This window comes from Chiloscyllium plagiosum, unplaced genomic scaffold (assembly GCF_037043375.1).
Source record: "Chiloscyllium plagiosum isolate Xiang-an unplaced genomic scaffold, Cpla_swu_hap1 HiC_scaffold_34, whole genome shotgun sequence".
Lineage (NCBI taxonomy): Eukaryota > Metazoa > Chordata > Chondrichthyes > Orectolobiformes > Hemiscylliidae > Chiloscyllium > Chiloscyllium plagiosum.
Genome location: NW_028270172.1, coordinates 40,622,133 through 40,643,876, shown reverse-complemented (window position 1 = coordinate 40,643,876; position 21,744 = coordinate 40,622,133). Strand labels below are relative to the sequence as shown.

General features: G+C 37.6%; 1 protein-coding gene across 6 annotated transcripts in view; it reads left to right on the top strand.

Annotated features, from left to right (window-relative positions):
* The window catches only part of kdm1b (lysine demethylase 1B), a 108,180-nt gene that overhangs the window by 31,555 nt on the left and 54,881 nt on the right, over positions 1-21,744 (top strand). For 5 of the 6 annotated variants that reach the window (XM_043719148.2, XM_043719147.2, XM_043719142.2 and 2 more), the window contains exons 7-11: positions 1,934-1,972; positions 4,383-4,596; positions 10,012-10,089; positions 17,461-17,645; positions 20,438-20,614. In XM_043719148.2, coding sequence (XP_043575083.2) covers positions 1,934-1,972; positions 4,383-4,596; positions 10,012-10,089; positions 17,461-17,645; positions 20,438-20,614 — 693 coding nt within the window. The remainder of the gene's footprint in view (positions 1-1,933; positions 1,973-4,382; positions 4,597-10,011; positions 10,090-17,460; positions 17,646-20,437; positions 20,615-21,744) is intronic. The other variant, XM_043719145.2, reaches the window with a different exon arrangement.

Genomic DNA, 21,744 nt, shown 5'->3' with positions numbered 1-21,744 from the left:
ACGGGATCTTGATCAGATGGGCCAATGGGCTGAGAAGTGGCAGATGGAATTTAATTTAGATAAATGTGAGGTGCTGCATTTTGGGAAAGCAAATCTTAGCAGGACTTATACACTTAATGGTAAGGTCCTAGGGAGTGTTGCTAAACAAAGAAACCTTGGAGTGCAGGTTCATAGTTCCTTGAAAGTGGAGTCGCAGGTAGTTAGGATAGTGAAGAAGGTGTTTGGTATGCTTTCCTTTATTAGTCAGAGTATTGAGTACAGGAGTTGGGAGGTCTTGTTATGGCTGTACAGGACGTTGGTTAGGCCACTTTTGGAATATTACTTGAATTCTGGTCTCCTTCCTATCGGAAGGGTGTTGTGAAACTTGAAAGGGTTCAGAAAAGATTTCCAAGGATGTTGCCAGGGTTGGAGGATTTGAGCTATAGAGAATTTGAATAGACTGGGGCTGTTTTCCCTGAAGCGTATGAGGCTGAGGGGTAACCTTATAGAGGTTTACAAAGTCTTGATCGGCATGGATAGGGTAAATAGACAAGGTCATTTCCCTGAGGTGGGGTAGTCCAGAACTAGAGGGCATAGGTTTAGGGTGAGAGGGGAAAGATATAAGCAAGACCTACCGGGCAGCTTTTTCACGCAGAGGGTGGTGCATGTGTGGAATGGGCTGCCAGAGGAAGTAGTGGAGACTAGTACAATTGCAACGTTTAAAAGGCATCTGGATGGGTAAATGATTGGGAAGGGTTTGGAGGGATGTGGGCTGGGTGCTGGCAGGTGGGACTAGATTGGGTTGGGATATCTGGTCGGCATGGATGAGTTGGACCAAATGGTATATTTCCGTGCTGTACATCTCTATGACTCTTAACTCTAAATTCTTAACATTGATTCCTTAGATGACCCATCCAGTACTTCCCATGAATAACTCCTTTAACTAGAATCCCTTCCTTTATCAAAAATCCTTTATGCCCATGTGCCAGTTTCTTATCTGAACCTTCATTTGTGTTAAGCTTAGCCTGGTCTGAAAGACAATTATTTTTGCTAAAGTTCTTCTGGAAGTTGTCATTCGAACACTCTATTCCACATCGGAGATGCCACTTTCTCAAGGGAAGTAAGAGTTTGACAAACCAGAACTACTACCAAATCCTCCCAGATTGACTGATTGTTATTGTGTATATAATTCAAGTTTATAATTGATGGTTCATTCCAGTACTTCGCGTGTAACTGAATTAAAATTAGCATTATGCCTTAATCTAGTTTCTTACTCTTTGAATAAAGCATTCTGCTTACCTGCTAGCAACCTACTTGTAATTCTCCAACATTCAATGATGCCTCAGAATTGACAATTTTTCTTAAAATTTCATGTTTTCTATGAGTGTTTTGAGATTAATGAACTTTATCTTTGGTGATTTAATGTTTTTGTGTGCTTTTAAGAATTCTGCCTTCACTATTAACTTTGCCTAGATGTCATGATGTTGTTTTTCCTTGTGAATAATTTATGGAAGTTGTTATTCAGGATGTTCACTGCTATGTTAATCCTTGTTTAAGCCTATATTCATCATTTCACACCTAGTAAAGTATTTGACTTCTTCATACTGAGACCAAAATGAATATTTGAAACCTATAGAGCGGCAAGATGCATTGGAGGTTTAAGTTTGTATTTGACTTGCATTTGGCTGAGTTTTGAACAAAGTGCAAATTACATTTTTTTTGCAACTATCCACTAAGCATTTCCACCATTTAAAATGGAATTTGAAATGTAAGAAATTGGTTAGCCATCTTGGCTTATCTTGAGGAGTCATTAATATTTGTTGAGGAATAGTTTAACTGCTATCCCTTTTGATCTGGAATGGGATATATGTGAGGAGGAGTCAAGTTGGAAAATGTATATTTATCCTTTGATTTCCATGTAACCTAACCAACTTTTTATTTAATGTCCATCCAGAGTGAAAATTCAGATCCTTGCTCTTTGTCTGAAGACATGGTAAGTACTAATTATAAATCCAAATGAAGTTTTTAGCTCCAAGCTAAACTGTCAACAATAGCACGTCTATTTAAGGTGTCTATCATGTTGTAAAAACTTTCAAAGTGCCTGGCAAAAGCAATATCAATCAAATTTGACAGAAACATATGAAGTAGTATTTAACAGATAGTCAAAGAGGTAGGCTGCAAAAGTGACTTGTGGAAACCTTGGTAAGATTAGGGAGGGAATTCCAGAACTTTAAGATTAAGCAGTTGAAAGCACAGCAGCTATTGATTAAATGCTTTGAGACTAGTTGTAGCAACACTGATTTTTGAAATCTTTTAAGGGTGGAGGAAGTTGCGTAGAGAGGGACAGTAAACCCATGAGTGGATTTGTAAGAAGAATGAATAATTTTAATGATAAAACACTGGTGCTGGAAATAATCAGGAGGTTAGGTTACATTTATGGAGAATTTTACTACACCATTTGTGGCCACACTTATGGTGACACATGAACTCAGCTTAGGAATTTCCTCCTTACATCTCTTCGCCTGTCTACTTCCCTCCTTTAGTAAGGCATTCCTGAAAACCTACCTCTTGGTCAAAACCTTTGGTCACCTGACATAGCACATGTATATTTGGCTTTGTGTTCTTTTTAAAATGTTTTTTCATGATCCCATGAGTTGGTTTTGGATGCTTCTTTTCAATTAAATATGTTGAATATTATTATTGTTCATTATTTTCCGGAACTGGGAAAACTGTTCAGAGATATAAATGCACACTTCTGGAGCAGGTGGGATTTGACTTGAATCTGAGTCTCCTGACTCGGAGGGAGGGACACTACCACTGTGTCATATGATGACAAATGGGGGAAAAAATTCAGCTCTTGTTTCATACTAATTGATTGAATTAATTGGAAACAATTTTCATTTACTAAACTTCACATTTTAGACCGTGGAATTAGAAAATGATGGAAATTCTCAGCAACGCTGGCAGCATCTGTAGACAGAAACATTGTGGATGTTTCAGGCCAATGATCTTTCATTTCTGATTTTGAATTTCTAGCATTTGTGGAATTTTGCTTTTTAATAAAATTGTACCTATATGAAATGTTATCTTGGAAACCAGACCAGGTTGTAATACACTTGTGAAATTAAATATCAGCATAGATGTGAATTAAACTGCATTTGGTCAAAACATCAGTGGTTGTGATCCAAATACAATGTTTAATATTGTGTCATCTCGTACGTGATATTAAGTGTGCCCTATCTTTAAGGCATTAATGAAGGGTGATTGCTAGGTCTAGGTAGGGGAGGCTCTTTGATAGCATACGTGGACAATACTAGGGCTCTTGTGGTGCAAGAGCCTACCTCTGAACCAGGAGGTCTTGGTTCAAGACCCATCTAGACCAGAGGTGTGTAATAACATCTTTGAACAGGTTGATTATAAATATCTACCTGGCAAATACTTGCAAACATTTCTGTTTGGTAACTCATCATGATTTAATCTAGTTAACGTGTATGAGAGGGTTTATTCTGTAGTATAATGTACTAGTTAGGTGAACCATATGATCTGAATATATTTGAAATTCTAATTAAGTATTAGATTTAAAAACAATGTTTTTATTGGCATTTTTAAAAATCACCTTTTGAAGTGTTTTCTGTTCTTTTGGATACTATTTCACCGATTACCTCTTGATCTCTCCTAAGAAATTGTATTTATGAGAGTGATGGCAGAGCTTGAGGACTAACTACATTTTATTTGAAAATTGATGCATTTTTTATTAGAAGTCAGGACCAGATTCCCGTCTAATTCTTCTCCCAGTAGAGGGTGCTGAATATTTTGTTTATAACTGCTCTGTTGTTTGCAATTCATGCAACTTAGCGCAGACCAGGAACTGACCTGCATGGTTCAGCCACATATCCTGAAGTGTATTCACTCACTTGGCAACTGTTCAAAAAAAATTTGAAAGTAAACTTTAAATTAATTTTTTTTTAAGTTATTTTGGCAAATTGTCAAATGATCCACTGATTCATACCTTCCTCCTGTATTGTGTAAGAGGCTGAGAACTAGTACTATTGTGTAGGTTGGTTATTTTGTTAAGAGCATTTTAAAAATTAATGAAATATAATTGGAAATCCAGTTTAAGTTTAATTTTGATCATTTCTTACAACTTTTAAAATTGTTTTCTGTAAGTTTTTTTTCTTTAATTAGGTATGTTTAATTGTAAAAACTTTGTCTTCGGCTTGTAACAAAACAAATGAGCTGTGTGGAATGAATGCTTTTTAAGATTAATTCAAGTGATCATCTGCTAAAGTACGAACAATTGATGTTTGGAGCTCTATCATTTAATTTTCTGAAATGCATTCATATATTAGGGTATTTCTAGCTACTTTGCTCACATTATGTAATGTCAATTAATTTTTTTTCAGCGAGTGAGTGAAGTTGGAGATGGTAAGTGGTATTCCATGCTCATTGTGCCTCCACTGCTGAAGGACAGCCCAGCAGCCCCCTTTCTTGGTGCTTACTATCCAGACTGTGTGGGCATGAGTCCATCCTGCAGCAACACAAATCGTTTCCACAATGAGTTCTCCAGCATGAAGATGATCTCCTCAGAGCACAGTAAAAAAAATGTGCAGTCACCAGGTAAGATGTTCCTAATCAAACTGCTAACAATATAAGCCCCAAAATGAGTCCTTTAATGAAGACTTGGGCCAATTTGAAGGATTAACTTCTGACAGTGGTTTAAAATTTTCTTTTTCAGTACAAATAGAACTTTGTTCTAAAATCTGAATCTAACAATTTATCCTGATTTATCTTGTTATCACTAGATTCCAACCTTGGCATTTCTCCCACCAACGAAAAAAATCCATGTAAACTTCTGCAGTTTCTGGCAAAATTGAGGAAGAAGGATGGTCAAGTTCACACATTTATTGATGTGTGAATGATGATGCTTCTCAACTTGTTTTCCTGACCACCTATCCAGAGAACAAGAGTAATAATGAGTTGGTCAGAATTAACAATAAACAAATTGAAAGTTGCCAGATAGTTTATTGATGCAGGTTTTCTACTGGCCAGATAGTTGTTACACCAGCTTAGGTAGGAGTTTTGCATTGGGACCTTGTGGAACCCCATCAAAGATGCTGCAAGAATATCTGGAAAATTGACTTTTCCATGGGCAATTTCTTTACGCTTGGAACTCTCTTCAAAAGTCTCTATTTTAAATCAGACACTTCAGGGGATTCTGCTGAAGTTAACTTAATAGTTCCTCAGGGGAAGTTGGTGTTTAATTGAATTGAATTTATTGTAATATGTACCAAGGCACAGTGAAAAGTTTTGTCTTGCGAGCAATGCAGGCAGATCACATAGTTAAGTAGCATAGATCATAAATAATAGGTAAACAGCAGCAAAAATAAAAACACAGGTACAGGCGAATGTTAAGAGTTTGTGAGTCCATCCAGTATTCTAACAACAGTAGGGTAGAAACTGTTATGAAACCTGTTGGTGCGTGTGTTCAGGCTTCTGTACCTTCTCCCCGATGGTAGAGGTTGTAGAAAAACAGTGCCAGTGTGGGATGAATCTTTAAGAATGTTGGTGGCCTTTCCTTGACAGCAGGCCTGTAGATGGATTCTATAAATTGTGATTGTCCGGGCCAAATTCTCCACTCTCTGTAACTGTTTCTGATCTTGAATGGTACAGTTGCCCTGCCAATAGTAATACATACAGACAGAATGCTCTCTGGTGCACCTATAAAAATTGGCAAGGGTATTTGCAGTCGTGGCAAATTTCCTCAGTTGCCTGAGGAAGAAGAGATGTTGTTGGGCCTTTGTAACTAGTGCGTCCACATGAAGAGTCCAAGAAAGCTTGTTGTGGGTGACCACTGCCAAGAGCTTGATATTCTTCAATTGTTCCACCTCTATGCTGTTAATGTCTAGGAGGGCATGAGTAACATCATCTAATTCCTGAGTAACCGTTCAACAAATTCCATAGTTCCCTCACATGTGACTCAGCTGGCACTTTACCTCTTAAGCAGCTGGACACTACTTACCTGGTACCCTATCCCCAACCAAACTGGCACGCTATTCTTTTTCTTTGCCCCCAGCCCTTCTGTGCATGACAGCAACTGCTGGAACCATGCCAATGTAGATTGCCATCCACCAAGCCTTTAGATTAGAAGGACCACTAATCCTTACCCACCAGGCAACACATCCATCCAGTGCCCTTATCTCTTCTATCTCATCTAATTATGGGTTCACAGTTTCTGTCAAAATCTTTGAAATTTCAGAATCCAACTGCTGTGAAAAGATGTGGCTTGCCATGATTCTGCAGTTTTGAGGGACCCTTGTGTGGAATCTCCTCTCAAAAATGCAGAGCATCCAGAAAAAGGCTAGAATGACTGTTTGCCTGACATTCTTTGGAAAATCCAGTCTGTTTTTTAAAAAAAAATCTTTTTTTTTCCTTCAGGTGGGGTCTATGAATTTTGTTGTTCCATTATTCCAAGAATGCAGAGCAGCCTCAGCCACCATGTCATTTTCGTTTACAAACCACCCGGTCAATTTCAGCCTCAAAAGAAATCTATGCTTTGTCAAACACTATTTTCCTTTCATAAAGTTGGTTATTCTCCTTTTTCCAAGTGCCCCCCACAACAGCATGCTCGAATGAGAGCTGGGTCATGTTTATTACATGTCAACTTGTTTATTTTTAGTTTCTTCACGCACTTTTACCCTTGGAAAATAATATGGAGTATTCGAAGCATTCTTACTAATTTGATGGACTGTTCCTTTTGTGGCCATCTTCAGATTCTGCCGTGGGAATCTGGGTTCAACTGAGCTATGGGACCAATTTGGACTGAACTTTGATGTCTCAGAATACAAGAAATAAAGAGGAGGCTATATTGTGCCTTAAGCCTCTGCCTCATCCAGAGGCTCACTGAAGATGTTACCGAGTATGGTGACGAAATATCTGAAAATGAACCTTCCAGTTCTGGAAGTGAATTTTTAAACTCCTCCAGCAGAATAATCTCTCCTAGAGCCTCATAGGTCATAGAGATGTACAGCACAGAAACAGACCTTTCAGTCCAACTCGTCCATGCTGACCAAATATTTAACTTAATCTAGTCCCATTTGCAAGCACTTAGTCCATATCCCTCTTAAACCTTTCCTATTCATATACCCATCCAGATGGCTTTTAAATGTTGCAATTGTACCAGCCTCCTCCACTTCCTCTGCCAGCTCATTCTATATACTCATCACCCTCTGCGTGAAAATATTGCCCCTTAGGTCTCTTTTATATCTTTCCTCTCTCACCCTAAACCCATGTCCTCGAGTTCTGGACTCCCCCATCTCCGGGAAATGACCTTGTCTATTTATCCTATCCATGCCCCTCAAGATTTTATAAAGCTCTATAACGTCACCCCTCAGCCACCGATGCTCCAGGAAAAATATCCCCAGCCTATTCAACTTCTCCCTGTAGCTCAAATCCTCCAACCTTGGCAACATCCTTGTAAATCGTTTCTAAATCCTTTCAAATTTCACAATATCCTTCCGACAGGCAGTAGGCCAAAATTGCATGCAATATTCCAAAATTGGCCTTACCAATGTACTGTATAACTGCAACATGACCTCCCAACTCCTAGACTCAAATCGCTGATCAATAAAGAAAAGCATACCAAATTCCACCTTCATTATCCTACCTACCTGTGACTTATCTAACTTTAAGGCTCACACCCATCTATCAAAATGACTATGTTTAATTCTTTTGAACTCAATATAAGTCTGACCTGCTTCCTCATTTATGTTTCTGAACTGCTGTGAATGTGCTTACGGTACCAATTCATAAGCTCTTAAAATAGCCTGTTTGATTCTTCATAATCTCTTGACCCCACATCTGATGGCACAGCAAATACTGCACTAGGTCTGCCTACCAGCTTAGTATGAACTAGCATTACCCATAAATCCTTGGATCTGTCTTGCCAATTCTTCAAATGAAATAAATAGGCTTTGACATCTTTCTCATCAAAATGTGGCAGAGTTTTGACATATTTGTATATATCACTGCCTTCTCTTTTAATCTCCATCCTGTTAACTTGACTTTGCTGACTAAGTCACAACTTCTCAAGTTCAAATTCTCTTTTTTTTGCTCAGCTCAGGACCTTCTCTCTTTTTCCTCTCTCTCTCCTTATCTTCTAACTGCATTTTCCTCAATTGTAAATTAAGTTTTTCTAACTCGAATGCACTTGTCAGTTTTTCTGACACAACTCAGCATTTGAGTAACTTCCTTACAAATTCAGCTTTGCTTTTGTCCTCTGTTAAACCCAATTCTAATCTCTTTGCTAATTCTAAGGTCTTTTCTTAAACTTTCTTGGCAAATTTGGGAATCATCTTCAAACCCCAGAACCTCTTTAGCTATTTTAAGAGCCATTTCTGTCACTTTTAATTTAACCAACTACAAGTAACTAAAATTAAACAAATTGTCTCACCTACGTTGTATTTTAAGATCTAGGACACTAACTGGCAGGTGTTTAAATCTACTGGGATTTTCTCATAACACAAATCTATTCAAATCTGTCTGGATCTGTCTAAACCTATTCAAATCATGAATCAGAGACCCAAAGTGTTCAAAGCCTCAAACTATTCCAACACTGGGTAAACCCCTCTGCTAATTAAAAGCCGATACACACACAAGCTCACTTCCCGCCGTAATCTGTTCAATTTCAAGAGGCAAGCAACTATCCCAGAGGTCACTATTTAATGTAGAAATTAACAATTTTATTCTTCAAGTCCAAAAGAGAACATTAGACAATTATTTACAACTCCTTTCTCTTAAACCTATCGTTTACCTCCCATTCTATAATACTGGACTGATATTTTTTAAAAAACAATAAAGATTTACAAAAATAAAAGTCTCGTTTCAAAGCCAGCCGGCCTTATTGATTCTCCTTTTCCGATTTTCCTCTAGAATTTTCTTTGGGTCGTCTACGGTGTACTGCACACATGTCTTTTGGACAGGTGCCTTTCAGAGTGCTATTCGGGTAGCAGTCTATACTTGCTGGTGCTTTTGGCAGTTTTCCCCCGACTGTTCAAAATGTCCAGTTTTTTACCCCAAAACATCGTCTCATTTCATTGTTTTGATGTCATCAAAATATTAAATTTAAATTCAACTGGAGTTTGGTCTCTTGGGCATAATTTAAACTGGCCAAATTTGAATTTGTTTTTGATCCATGGCAACACAACTCCAGCTATTTGTTTCAACCAAGTGTTACATTTTTAAATTGTCCAACGCACTGTGTGCTTTCAGTCAGTCTTTGCTAGCTTCCCCTCTCTCTAAAAGGTGCAGTACACAAGTACGTTGGCTACAACATAAATTTAATTGTTCTACTTGGTTCCAATGCAGATTTCAAAAAGAGTCAGTTAGCTGGGCAGTTGACTTTATGATGCGGAGTAATTCCAACAGTATGATTTCCATTCCTGTACTAGCTGAGGACCAGATCGAAGGCTTTTTCTTCTCAACCTCTCCCCTTGTCTGAGCTGTCATAACCCTCTGGTTAAACCGCCAAGAGTTGTCTCACGTAATGAGAGAAACTCTGGGACTGTGGCAACTTGACTTAGACTTGGAACTAAAAGATCCATCAACTAGATTTCTTGGAACACAATTACTGATTTTACTGTAAAACAAAACTTATTCCATAACAACATAGAATTGCTTAACAGTTTGTAATTTGACAATATACATGCTTTTTCCTTTAAACATCCATAAATGTGCGTGTGCACAAACATACATGCTCCCAGTAGGAAAAAGAGGGAAAACAATTCTCTGCGCATAAATTCACTGAGGTAAAAAATGTAAGCAATAAATTTTTGTTGACTAAATGTCTTGCACATGTAAATAGGAGTCGCTCACATAGACAGGCATCTTTGAAGTCTTTCCCCAAATGTGGTTTGCTCAAGAGGCACAGAATTGAGGATTTTGTCAAATTTTCTATGAGAGCATAGTCAGGTTTCTCAATACTTTCACAGCAATGATTACGGAGAGCTAGCCTGGTCATCTTTTTTCCTTCCACAGGCTGGCCACCACCACTTGAAAATCCAAACAAACACAAACTGCAGTCTGACCGTTGTAGGCCCAGGCAGATGATCTGCAGTAAGTAAGCAGTTATCATAAAACATGTGACTAAGATATGCCTCTTTTAAGAAAAGTATTCCAATATGAGGAATGGGCACTAATGCTGGCCTAGCCAGTAACACCACATCCCATGGACTAAGCAACTTTTTCTAAACAAAAAAATACAGATCCGAAGGACTTGGAATAAATTCATTTTCCAGGCAATCCTTCAAAACCCAAATCCATAAGTTAGTATTAAATTTGAAGTGCCTTTGTCATATTCCAAACCTTAGTAAAAATGAAGAGACATTTTTAAGTGTTTCATTATAAAGTGTAAACAAAATCAACAATGTATTTTTAAAGTTATGACTTATTTATCTACTCATTCTCCTTTGCTCTGCTTATCTGTAACCTATTATGGTGTCAGTTTCATAAATTTCTGAGAGGACATCTGAAAAACAAGGCAACAATTCTTTATTTTATACTCATGTACACAGGGGCAATCTTAACTCTGATGTTTCAAGCTTGCTTTGGTGAGTTACAGAATGATTACAAGCTTTATCCAGATTGCAGTATGCATAATACAATTGCAAGACAAAAAAATCCATGTGTCCCACATTATTTGTTTCCCATAGTCTTTCATAGGTATTTTGTTGTTTCACCCAAGGCTTTGATAGTATGGCTTCTATGCTACTAAATTATCTCATTAGTTCTCCATTTCTCTGTACATTTGTAGCTTCCATATGCCTTGCCAGCTTTGACCATATGGCTAAAACATTCATCCTTAATTAACTTAATCCCTTCACCTCTTCTCCCACCTCCCTTTTACCTTTGCCCTGTGGCCTAGCCCAAAGTGGCTTGCTTTTCTCTTCACGCTCTGCCCATCAATTTTGGATATGTACTAAGCGTGGGTTGTATAAATATTTAGTTATAATGTCTATACAGTTTGATCTATTACAGTTGGCCTCTGAACTAACTCCATGTTGTCTCAATTTCTAAATATCTGTTGCCATTTCCTATGTGGCCCAGTACAATATGTATAAAATTAATAACGGTTGAACATTAACCAGGGTACGGGAAGTAAATTAAATCCATGGGTGAATCTGTATATTTGGTCCTGAGTTTCACTGCTCTTCCCACCAAGTGGTAGCATCTAATTGCATTATTTAAGAGGACTTCATGTACTGTGATCAATTCATTAATGAACCAAGCATGACTATCTAGTATTGTAGCAAAACTTTGAATCACCCATGTCAGGTTTTGGTCCATTATGAGCTGGATTCTTATCTTATTCCAAGATTTCTTTAAGTTGAGAACTTTATGTTCAAATCTTTCGGTCCACTGCTGCCAAGTCAATCATGTTTACTATTGATGTCCTTGTGTTGAATACAATAAAACATTATTGGCCAGACTGCATTTCAGTTGACTCTTGCCTGGATTGGCATGCAGCCATTGGCTACCTTCCACCATTAAACCAAACATGCTATTGCTTGATTTACCAAATATTTTATATAGTGTGTAAGTCTGAACTGAGTGCCACTCAGGAGAATCATTATTGGAGATGTTTAGAATAATGGGTACCTGCTCATGGATATCACCTAGAAGTTTATTGCTCTTTACTGACACTCTTCCATTTTCTGGACTTCTGATGGTACTGTGGATAATAATGGGGTTGTGGTAAATTTATTATGCTCTTGGCATATCCACCACTCTATTGTTAGAATTCCTGGTCTTGCTGACTTCAGTCTTTGATGTTTAATTGTGCCCACACTCCCGTGTCAGTGTCAATTGGTTTTTCACTCCGTTATGGCAGACAGCCTGTCCATGGTCATAAAGAGGAGCTGATGGCTATTGTAGAATGGCTTGTAAATTTTAAACTTAAAACACATAACAACCTAATTTCCCATGTCTTCTCCACCGCAAATCTTGCACAATAAGTGATCAATCATCATTAAGTTTGTTGTGTGCAGTATCACATTGTATCCTAATCTGTACTGAACATTTCAATGTGTTTTTAAAGGTCCTATTTCTTTTCTCCAGTACACTTGAAGATGTAGATGGTCACTATCTATCTGTGATGGTTTGTCTATCTACAGATTACCTTGTTCAATAACATTTTTGAACAAATTGTTGCTAATCCTTAATTATTAGCACTTAGACACAAATACTTTAACCACTACACCAAATTAATTTTTTAAAATCCTACAGTTCCCTTTTCCTTAAACTGTTCGAAATTCACAAAACAAATTGCATTTAACTGTTTCTCTCTTCTCATGAGTCTTAGAAATATCCTTACAATGTTCTTAACATCAAAAATCAAACAATTCAGTTTGATGCCATGCACTAACATCTTTGCACAGTTCATCCTTTATTTTTAGACATTTAACAATTCCAGATTTAAACAAACTAATAGGAAATATACAAAAACAATTTTTTCTTTTGCCGTTTGTCTCCATGGAAACGTGTTTTAATTAATTATGTTTCTGTTATTTTCTCTGGCTGCTATCCAGGAACAAAGAACAAAGGAAGGTGTCTCACTTAAGCTCATCATCTCATTTCGCTGGATTCTGTCATGAGTAAATCATTTTGTCTGCTTTTGCAACCTTTTCTGACCACGTGGTTTTGGCAGTCCTGTTCTGCTAGCAGCTCTTGAGGTGCCTGACCCCTCTGGATTTTTTGGCTTTTTCATCAACACTCTCCCACCCAATTCCACCAGCATGGTCCAGCCACCACATTCGGCACCTGTTGTCCTGACTCGTCCTTCAGATTCTTTGGATCCCATTTACTTCTGTTTGGTATGGCTGCCTGCTATACCTGAGTGGAAAATGAAAACCTACTTCCCCAAATGCAATGCTAATGCCAGGGTTGTGACATGACCTTTTGTGACTATGCCAAACTGTTATGGGGGTCACCTTGACAAGTTGATAAAAGGACTTCAGGAAAACAGGATGACAATATTTTGTTTTTTATGCATATGTCTATAGAGAACCTTAACATTAAAGTTTAAAACTCACTCTGGTGGGTTACAGAATGTCATCATGTTTTATACAGAATACACCATGCATAATACAATAATACAATTCCCACACTTCAACATCCATGCATCCCATGTTATCTTTGTTTCCCAAAGTCTTTTATCATCATCGGCTGTTCTTTTACCCACAATCTCTGAGAGCATGGCTTCCACACTACTAGCCTTGAATATATTGTTTGTTATCCATTTCTCTACGCATTTATAGTTCTGAAACACTTTACTTGTCATTGGCTAAATGGCTGGAGCTTTAATGCTTGATTATCTTAACCCCTTCATTATACAGTTATTGTTGCTGCCCTCTTGATGCTTAGACAATTCAAATAAAGTTACATTCTTGAAAAGGGAATTTGGGAATTACCTTATTTTTCCTTGCAATGTGACTTCTTTATAGATGAAACAATGGTTCAGTGGTTAGTGCTCCTGTCTAATAGCGTCAGGGAACCTGGGTTCAGTTCCAGCCTTGGGTGGCTGTTTGTGTGCAGTTTGCATGTTCTGGTTCCCTCCCACAGTGCAAAGATGTGCGGATTAGATGAACTGACCATGCTAAATTGTCCCATAGTGACCAGTGATGTTCAGGCTAAATGGATTATTCATGGTAAATGCAGGGTTACTGGGTTAGGATAGGGTCTGCGGCTGGGTGGGGTTCAGTGCAGACTCAGTGAGCTGAATGGCCTTATTCCGCACTGTAGGGATTCTATGGTATCTAACTAATAAGGCTGTATTAGCAAACTCCATTGAACCCAACATTTTGGCTGTTGAATTTTTCCACAAATGCTAAGAGCTTGTAGTCATTATGTATCAGTGTTTTCCTTTAGCTGTGTGGTATGCACTTTTCAAAATATTTAAGAATTAATAGCAATGCTTGAATTAGTTTTTTCTATAATAGAGTGCTACTTCTGATTTCTATTTCATTTTTTTTGATGAAATCCCCATTTGCTTCTATATGTCTCACTCCTCGTCAGTAAATTTGGGGGCAGCCAACAGTGATTTATTGATCAAAATGCTTTTTAGTGTTTCAAACCTTGCATGGCTACATTATCATAGCTGCCTTTTGTAATAAGTCTGTCTGGGGAGGAGCTATGGTGCTGTAGGTTTATAAAAAATTAAACCAGAAACCCTACATCCCCAAAAATCTCAATTTTGTGATAGTTTCAGGGACAGCGCATTCCAGTAAAAATTGTATTTAAGCTGCCATTGGCAGTGCTTGGGGTCGAGATGAGAGTGGTGCTGGAAAAGCACAGCAGGTCAGGCAGCATCCTAGGAGCAGGAAAATCGACGTTTCGTGCAAAAAACCCTTCATCAGGAATCAATTGGCAGTGCTTGGCTTTGCTGTACTCTTTGCCTTAAGTAGGGTACCTGCATTGTTCATAAACTCAATTTTGATACATTCAGCTGATTTAGTGATAGATTTAATTTTCAAAATAAGCTGTTAATTGTTCCAAGTGGTGCCTTCAAGTGAAAATGGAATAAACCACACAATTGGGAATGTATACTAGCCATCTCTGAAAAGTGGTTGAGGTTTTTTTTTACCCCAAATGATATTAAATCTCTCACTGTCAACTTCCAAGGAATTAGTTGAGAATCTCTTTTCAACTCAACATTAGCCTTTCTATGTGCTGAATCTGGTTGAAGCATCAAGGTTGGGCATTGGTATGAATAGGGAGCTCCAGCTGCTAAGACAAGGTTCAAGTAAGTGGTTTTCAAACTTGGATTTCTATTTTCACTGGGTTTGTTTCTCTGGACCTAATCTAAGGATCCTGTTTCATAGGAAATGATTCCCCTGCAATCCATATCATGTGTGGCTAAAGTTGTATGCTGTAGCTTGTTGCTATAGATTTCTTCAAATTCTGTAAGTCATCTTGTTCTAGTTGCAAATATGAAAGCACGCAATCTAGCCTCTCTAATAGTTTAGTGTTAGCTAACCAAAGGGACTGAATTTGGGAATTGTCTGGACCCCTTTCTGCCTCATTCTCACTATCCCTTTCATCCTCCACTGTTACTACTACCTGAAATATCTGCATTTGCTTATCCTCTGGCTGACTGTGATATTGCTTCAACATACTGGCGTAATGCAGCCAATTATTTTTCCAGTGATTTGGGGTGTCTATCCAATAACTCACTTGACCAATTTTTTTTGAGTACCTTATGTGGCCCACTGGATTGTGCTTTCAATGGTCATCTTATAAAGGTGGTAATAGTAACACCTTAACCCTTGGTTGAAATATTTGTAGTTAGGCTTGCTTATCAATCCATTTATTCTTTGTTGTTTACAATGCTGTCAAGTGTTTTGAACTCATATGCAGGCATCTGCAATTCTAGTGTAACATGGAAAATTTGATCCTCTGGTCTGAAATCTTTCCTGGGTTAGTTTCAGAGGACTTCTTAGTTCATGTCCATAAACTAATTCAAAAAGACTAAAACCAGTAGATGAATCTTGAATGCCAACCAATAGAAATTCAAGTTCTTTGCCCCACGCTCGGAGATTTTCATGACAGCATATTCTTATTATTTTTGAAAGTTTGACAGTACCTTTCTAAAATTCCTGTCTATGGATAATATGCGAAAGCCTCTAACTGTATTATACCTAGACTATACTCATTCCACAAAATGTTTATACATAAATGAGAAATTTGATATGGATTACCAGTGGAGTTTCAGGCAGATTAAGTGAAGACCTCTACCTTAGCACTAACTGTTCTTGAGGGTATAGTCTCTGAAAACAGAGCCTCCATATCCTGACTAGTAAGGATATTCTCATGTCTAGCTTTTGTTTTCAGTAATGATCTACTAACACACTGGTTCCTCAAACTTGTGTAGAAATTAAAGGTGACAGTATTATATCATTTTATTGGTTTCCCACCAGCTGACATAAATAGAACATTTTACAAAACTAAACCACATTCCTGTGAAGAGTTGGTGAGTAAAAATGTCAATACATGCAGTTGGTCTTCAGATTCCTACATGTTACATCAGAGGAATTTCATGAGCAATCCTTTAATATCTGTTGACATAATTTGGGTGATACCACTGTCTGGTGAGCTATCATCCATCCACTGGACAGTGAGGAGGTCTCCAATTCTGACAAGGAAGTTCACTCCTCCTTCTGCTTTGGCTTGAGCTGATTGAGATTTATTACTTACCTCTTAGTTGGCTTGTTGAGTCTCAGTCGCAGAAAGTTTATTGAATGCTTCTGTCCCATTACTCAAGTCTTCAAGGAAAGTTTGGAATAACCAAATATCTGTCTGAGGTGCCAACTTGACCTCATAATGAACTTTTTTTGAGATATTGCTCCGTTCCTATGATGAAAGAAAAGCTCTTGAAATCTCCTCCTGCAGCGGTTTTGAGTCCTTGACTTAGCTTGGCTTTCTGTGGCTGTGAGAGAAGCTACAACTTTTGCTCTGGCCAAATCATTCCCTATGGGTGGATCAACATTTGAGGCAAACTATGGATAATCCCTTCAATTATAGTCCCAAACATTAGATCATACTCTAAGTTCTCCTGATGCAAAGACACAGGTGTACATGGACTGTTAACATTTTTTTGCCAAAACTTTGGTATCCATTGCATGTTCTTGTGGAAAAGGTGTCTTTCCCCCGTAAGAATTTGGATGGCATATGTATCTGTTGGTATAACTGCAGGTTTGCCAACATTTGAGCAATGTTGCATTTGAGGAATAAGCAATTTCTTTCTCCTTTGAGAAGAATTTTGTTACAAAATGCTACTATCTTGTATAATTCTGCAGTTGAGGGGGGGAAAGCACTTTAAGCCAATAAGTTTTAGTTCTTGAGGGAAAAAGATAATTTGGCATGTTCAAATGCTGTAGATAGATAGATATCGCCATCACCATGTTGTAAGTACAGTTTGCTCAGGAAATACAGAAAGAAAGGTTCTTCCAGATGCTCTCTAAGAGCACAATTGAGTTTCTCATTGGTTTTACAATGAGAATATTTCAATAAACAGGAGAGCTGGCATGGAAGCTCTTTTCACTGCCCCAGGCTGGTTACTAACTGTAAAAGACAACTAATCTCAAAGCATCATATACATCCAGATTTTTGTAACCGTGGCAAAATGTCTACATTAAACAAGCAATTATTGTAATACTTGTAAACTATGAAGAAATGCATTGTCAAAAATAACTGTGTCTTTACATTGGGCTATTTTTTAAACAGATCAGATCCACAGAACTTTGAAATAAATCTATTTTTCTGCATTCTTCAAAAGTTTAAGTTTATAAATTATAAACATGAAATACTTTAGTAACACTGTGAAGGTTTATAATAGCATTCCAGCAGTATTAGGAAAAAATACTGATTAAAACTAAATTTAACTTGTACCTTATTTATAAATTGAATTAACTTTGAATCTGTTGTGATCAGTTGCAGGAATGAGTCCTTACTTCCAACCTTTCTATCAACCCAATGAATGTGGAAAAGCCCTTTGTGTGAGACCAGATGTGATGGAACTGGATGAGTTGTATGAGTTTCCTGAATATTCCCGGGATCCTACAATGTACTTAGCATTGAGAAATCTAATTTTGGCTCTTTGGCATATTAATTGCAAAGTAAGCCCTTAGCATGCCTAATTTCTAGTTGCTTTCCCTTACTCATTTCTTTAGCATGTTTTTTCTTATGCCGCATTTCCTAAAAGTGACATCAACATAGTTCCATCAATAACATTTTTCTAATGGCCAATACTTATAAATCCAAATAACAGGTTGATATATTGTTTGAATGCGACAGATGTTGTAACTATCCTGGACTCTTGCTTCCATGGAGTACTCTAGCTAGTTTACATGTGCGTAGAGGACTTTTCTTTGCTCCCCTTTATTCTTAGTCTGTCTTTGAAGGCTAAGTTTTAATTCTAAATTTCACAGGAGTTGAACATAAGGCCATCTTACAAACATCAATGTCAGCAATATTTGCATGTGTACCAAAAGGAATCCCAGTATTTACTTTAGTACTTTAATAGAAAGTTTCCTTTCCTATTCCCAAAGGAATGCAGCATGTTTTCCAAATTCTGAAGCAGGCAGAATTAAATTTACAAAATATTGAAATTCAGAGTATCCCCAATGAAATGTCCTCAAGAATTTTATCATCTTTGATTTGATCTTTGAATCTGAGCACAAATGACTTATTTTTTGTTTGTGTGAATGATTCTGAATCTCTTTGTGAGCATTTGACATTTGCTCAGCAAATTAGCGGTAGCATGTGAACAACTTGTATCCAATATAGAGTCATAGAAATGTACAGCATGGAAATAGACCTTTCGGTCGAACTTGTCCATGCCAACCAGATATCCCAATCCAATCTATTCACACCTGCCAGCACCCGCTCCATATCCCTCCAAACCCTTCCTATTCATACACCCAACCAGATGCCTTTTAAATGTTGTAATTGTATTAGCTCCCACCACTTCCTCTGGCAGCTCATTCCATACACGAACCACCTTCTGTGTGAAAAAATTGCTACTTGGGTCTCTTTTGTATCTTTCCCCTCTCACCCTAAACGTATGTCCTCTAGTTTAGATTACATTACAATGTGGAAACAGGCCCTTCGGCCCAACAAGTCCACACCGACCCGCCGAAGCGCAACCCACCCATACCCCTACATTTACCCCTTACCTAACACTACGGGCAATTTAGCATGGCCAATTCACCTGACCTGCACATGTTTGGACTGTGGGAGGAAACCGGAGCACCCGGAGGAAACCCACGCAGACACGGGGAGAATGTGCAAACTCCACACAGTCAGTCGCCTGAGGTGGGAATTGAACCCGGGTCTCTGGCGCTGTGAGGTAGCAGTGCTAACCACTGTGCCACCATGCTGCCCTCTAGTTCTGGACTCCCCACCCCAGGAAAAAAAAACTTTGTCTATTCATCCTATCTGTGCCCCTCATGATTTTATAAACCTCTGTAAGGTCACCCCTCAGTATGAAGTTAAAATCCCACGAGTGAAAAGTTATTTGTTCCAAAAGTAAGCAAGTTAAAGGCCCTATTATCTTCCAACTTCAGAGCAAAAGTGAGTATGTTGCTGATTGTGTTTGTAGAGTTCTCGTAGTTTACATACAGGAATGCTTTTGAAAATGCAGAAGATCCACATTTGATGGTATCACATCAAATGAAAAGCATATTTAAGTTCCAAATGGGCATTAGTATAGTCAAAACATGTGTTTTGTGGGACAGAATTTCAGATGTGAGCTCAGTGCACATATTGTTAGGCAAAAATAAAGTTTTCTCTCTCTATAGTTCTGCTTTCTTTTGTACTAGAAATGTCAATATTTCTAGTTCGACCTCCTCTTCAGTCCTCCTGCTGCACTTTTTCTGCTCTTATACCACCTTAATGTTAGTCTTTTGGTTGACCTAAAAGTCTTTATTACAGATATGTTTCACCAGATATGTATTTCATCTTGCATTAGAATAAACTTATACTGTCTTCACTTTACTATTCTCTCTCTCTTGCTGATTCCCTTATCATGGCACCATTTAACTTTGCATTTAACATTTAATGACCATTTGACTCATTTTGCTTCCATTAGTTCTTCAACTAAAGTATTTCATCTAATTGCAAATTTCTGCTTGTTTCTGTACTGTTTTTTTACTTTTCTAATTTTTTTTTCAGTTTATATTTTGGTATTCCATATTTAAATAATGCGTTGTGAAATGGGGGAAGAATTCCCCTAGTCTCCTTCAGTTTCTAAGAATATGCTTGAGTATATTCTGCACTAGCAAGTTTGAATATGCAGTGTTCTATCTGAGTGATTTCCAAACCCCCTCAGAACAGTTTTTTTAAAAAATGAAGCTTTGTAAAGATTTTTCATTGTAGTTTGGATTTCTTATTGATATATTAGTGAATGATTACTCTGTGATTGCTGATCATTATAATTTAAATATTTTGCATGCTTCCTTGAATTGGTTTGTTTAACATTAACATGTCTTGTTCACTGTGAATCTTGGATTGCACTTTCACCATAGCTCAGGTGCCACAGCCACCATTCTTTCTATGTTATCAAGAAAATGGTTATATAACCTGCCTCTTGCAACTGAATTGGCACACTATTGTGAAACAGACATGACATATGTTTACTAATGTACACTGTAATGAGCTTGCACATTCTTATTAGAAAAATCAGCAGACTGTTAATGATGCAAAATTAATTGGGGTCTTTAAATGCAGTGATGGCTACTTAGTTGGGATGTTTAGATATTGAGCAATATGGAATAGGGCTGGAAATTGGAGTTAAGATGATCGTGCTGTCAACAAAATATCAATGTGTTCAATGGATAAAGTGTATTTGTCTTCCTGTCATGTCTTAATGAAAAATGCTAAATTGTCTGCCCTTGTCTTTCATCTGCAGGAGGTTCTTACTCCACAAAAGTGTGCAAACCATATAGTTGTTCGAGGGCTTGTTCGTATTCGTTGTGTCCTGGAAGTGGAGAAGATTTTATATTTTGTGACAAGAAAGGGCTTGGTCAACACTGGGATCTTGGCTGTTAACCCAGATCATCCCCTCCTGCCCAGTTATTATCACAAGGTTGGACAGCACTTGTTTCTTTTTGTTTTTCTTTTAGGTTTTCTAAATATAACTTTTTAAAAAGCTGATTTCTAAACATGTAGAGAAAAGGATGCTTTTTGGGTAATTCAATTTAAAAAGTTAATTTACAATTTTTTGAATGGTAGATAGTATACTTCAAAATAACTACTCGAAAATAATTCATTTGTCTGACTTGATAACTAAATAGTGTACAAATTTTGCTGGATAATGTGATTGAAAAATGAAAGAAAATAACTCTGTTTTGCTTCATGTTACTTTGATCATTAATGTTTAATGGGTGTTCTTGGATACTAGCAACATTCCTCTGCATGTATGTTGGCAAGCTGTTCAAATTGTAACTCCAGGGATCAAGCAGATGAAAAATGGTTAAAAGTTCTTGTTTAATTATTTCAAGATTATGAATAAAATGAAGTTTTTAAAGCACTGGAAGAGCCAATGACCTGTTGTATCCACAGTGGTTGCAAGAAGTTCAATAATCTTTTCTAGCTCATTGCCCATAAATGCACATACTTGTATGTTCTAAATGCAATGGGGGTTTCTGCCATTACCACCTTTTAAGGCAGTAAATGTGAGACACCCTCAACTCAGTGAAATGAACTTTCTTCAATTTCTTGCTCCTCCTACCTTGAAATAATACACAGACAGGCAGCCAAATCAGATCAGCCTCCCTATTCCTGTATTCGCCACACAGTGAAGTCAAAACTCACCCTCAAAATTGGCCCCGGACTTCTTGACATTGTGCATGACTGATAGTGGACACTAAATTTGTAGCTTAAACAAAAGAATTAACAATTTATTAGTAATACAGTGGTTCTGGAAGAGCAAAGGTAAACTGCATGGTAATCTAATTATTCAATAATTTTAAGATCCATCTTGTTTGATTCTAACCCCTCCCTGACTCTCTTAAAGGCCAACAAACAGACATAGGTAAGGGATAAATCGAAAGATAAAACAGGCAACTGACCAGTTCACCAAACCTGACTCCACAAAACATAAGATCTCAGATGCATGGGATTGTATCTTGCTTAGTTTCTAAAGACACCGATGCATGCAGATAGCTTCCAGATAACTGAGGAATTAGTGAGTTTTGAGAAGATTTGTAGCTCAGG